A 2,468-nucleotide genomic window follows, 5' to 3' on the forward strand; every position below is an offset into this window, starting at 1 on the left:
GTACTGCTGCTACGGATCGCCTTTTTCCCTTTTCATTTGGTTAGTCTAATTAGTTTCACATTTCCTTGTTTGGGGTTTTTTGGGGTTGGGTTATTCTAAGTGCAGTTAGCCCGCTTGTGTTGGTTGCCGGGGATTGTTTTATCTGTAGGTGGTATAGGAGTCGTGTCTTTTTGGATTTGTCCGTTGTACAGCGCATGTGCCTGTGTAGTACTTTATGTTTCCTGAGTGTTTACGCCTTGTGTCGGCGTCAACCCTCTTTGTGCTCGGATAATTGTACGAATAAAGTGTTTATTTTTTCGAATCCTTGCTCTCTGCACTGAATCAATCGCCCATACATCTCCGCACCGTTTACACACAACCCTGCACATTGACCAGTACTGGTACTCCTTATGCCTCATTATTACGGTCGGTCACATTTAAGGAGGCAAATATAAGCATTTTGCAGAAAAAAACATGTTATTTGTCTCTCTGAAATAAAAACATCAAGTGATTTTAAACAAATACATGTTCTGTAATTGAACAACCCCATGCATGATTAGATCTTGGTGGAAACAACACCTTCTTTTTCAATTTCTTTAAACAATAAAAGCTAATTTACTAACGTTTCTGAAAATGGAAGATATATGCTTTTGGAATGAAACTCTTATGTTTCCCCATCTGAAGCTCAGAGTAGATGAGAGATGTAATGTTTGTCTCTGTTGTGTTGAAGCCAATCAAGCAGGAGAGACCAGCCTCCCCTGTACCAGCTGTGTGTCCATGAGAGTGACTGGTCTATGGACTCCTATAGGTTTAGAGAGGGAGCTTTTCTACTGAACAAAGGTAAGAAGAACTCATGGGTCATGGTCAGTGAGTTACAACACTGTCTCTAGTCATTTCTCCTCTCCCATTTTCCGCATTGTCTCTTTGGTTGTCTCGATATAATCCATAGGCTAATCCTTTTATCCATTTCCATGGTCCTAAAACAATATTAAACAAACACAACATTCCCTCCCTGTGTGTGGATACTCCCTGGAGGAGATGTAATCTCATGTTTTGTCCACAGAAACCATCAGGAGAGATCAGAGTCAGAGATTCTCAGTGGTCAGTCTTCCCAGAGTCATCAAACAGACCTGGCCTCCATATTCAGTGTATGCGGTCCTGTTATGTACATTTGTTTTTGTTTACCTCAAGTAAAGTTGATCTGTCAATAATTCATTAATGTGTTATTTACGTGGTTTATTTAAGATGCTTGAAGAGAAAATTATGACATTTGTGAAGAACGAGCTGAAGATGTTCAAGAGGATTCTTAGTCCAGAACTCCCAGAAGGCTTTGAGAGTCAGAAGCAGGATAAGGAAGTGGTGGATGCTGAAGATGAGAAGCAGGAGAGCAGTGCCAGAGAGGGGGCTCTGAAGATCACACTGCACGTCCTGAGGAAAATGAACCAGAAGGAGCTTGCTGATACACTGGAGAAATGTAAGAGCTGTCTGACTCATGTTGAATGCTGTTTTATAACATTTAAAAGCTGTAGCTAAAATACAGCTAAAGTAGCTGTGTAACTCAATGATATTGTAGCAGCCTTAACACAACCTAGTGACCTCATGAAGTAGCAGCAGGGATATGTTGTGGTGATTCATTTAGAGAGAGACAAAATTAATAATACCATCAATAATACCAATAATTATATAATCAGTCACCAGTCTGTAATGCATTATGGAAACTTTTACACATTTATACAGTCAGTTAAGAGAATAACTTATTATAATGTAAAACTTTATAACAGTCCTACAATACTGTAGGCATTAAAACAGACGTAATATTAATATCCTCTGTGTTATTTCTTCATTCAGATGAGCTTGCTGTGACTTGCCAATGTGAACTCAAATCTAATCTAAAGAAGACGTTTCAATGTGTATTTGAGGGGATCGCTAAACAAGGAAACCCAACACTTCTCAATAAGATCTACACAGAYCTCTACATCACAGAGGGTGGAACAGGAGAGGTCAATAATGAACATGAGCTYAGACAGATTGAGACAACAACCAGGAAACAAGCAAGATCAGAGATTGCAATCAAATGTAATGACATCTTCAAACCCTCAACTGGACAAGACAAACCTATCAGAACTGTGCTGACAAAGGGYGTCGCTGGCATTGGAAAAACAGTCTCTGTGCAGAAGTTCATTCTGGACTGTGCTGAAGGAAAAGCAAATCAGGATGTCCAATTTGTATTTTCATTCCCTTTRCGGGAGCTGAATTTGATGAAAGAGGACAAACACACTTTCATTGAACTTCTTAATCACTTCTCAATGGAAACCAAACAATCAGGAATCTCCATCTACAACAAGTACAAAGTTTTGTTCATCTTTGATGGTCTGGATGAGTGCCGACTGCCCCTAGACTTCCAGAAGAACAAGATCTGTTGGGACGTCACAGAGTCAACCTCAGTGGATGTTCTGCTGACAAATCTCATCAAGGGAAATCTGCTTCCC

The 2,468-nt window shown here is 39.9% G+C and overlaps 1 protein-coding gene across 1 annotated transcript; it reads left to right on the plus strand.

The window, feature by feature from the left end:
* Positions 1-807: 807 nt before the first annotated feature.
* On the plus strand, positions 808-2,462 carry LOC112078049 (NLR family CARD domain-containing protein 3; the record flags this gene model as incomplete). Its single annotated transcript, XM_070441924.1, has 4 exons — positions 808-819; positions 1,043-1,127; positions 1,225-1,453; positions 1,828-2,462. Coding segments are annotated over exons 3-4 (864 nt in total), but the record flags the coding sequence as incomplete, so codon positions are not given.
* Positions 2,463-2,468: the final 6 nt, after the last annotated feature.

This window comes from Salvelinus sp. IW2-2015, unplaced genomic scaffold, assembly GCF_002910315.2.
Source record: "Salvelinus sp. IW2-2015 unplaced genomic scaffold, ASM291031v2 Un_scaffold5186, whole genome shotgun sequence".
Taxonomy (NCBI): Eukaryota; Metazoa; Chordata; class Actinopteri; order Salmoniformes; family Salmonidae; genus Salvelinus; species Salvelinus sp. IW2-2015.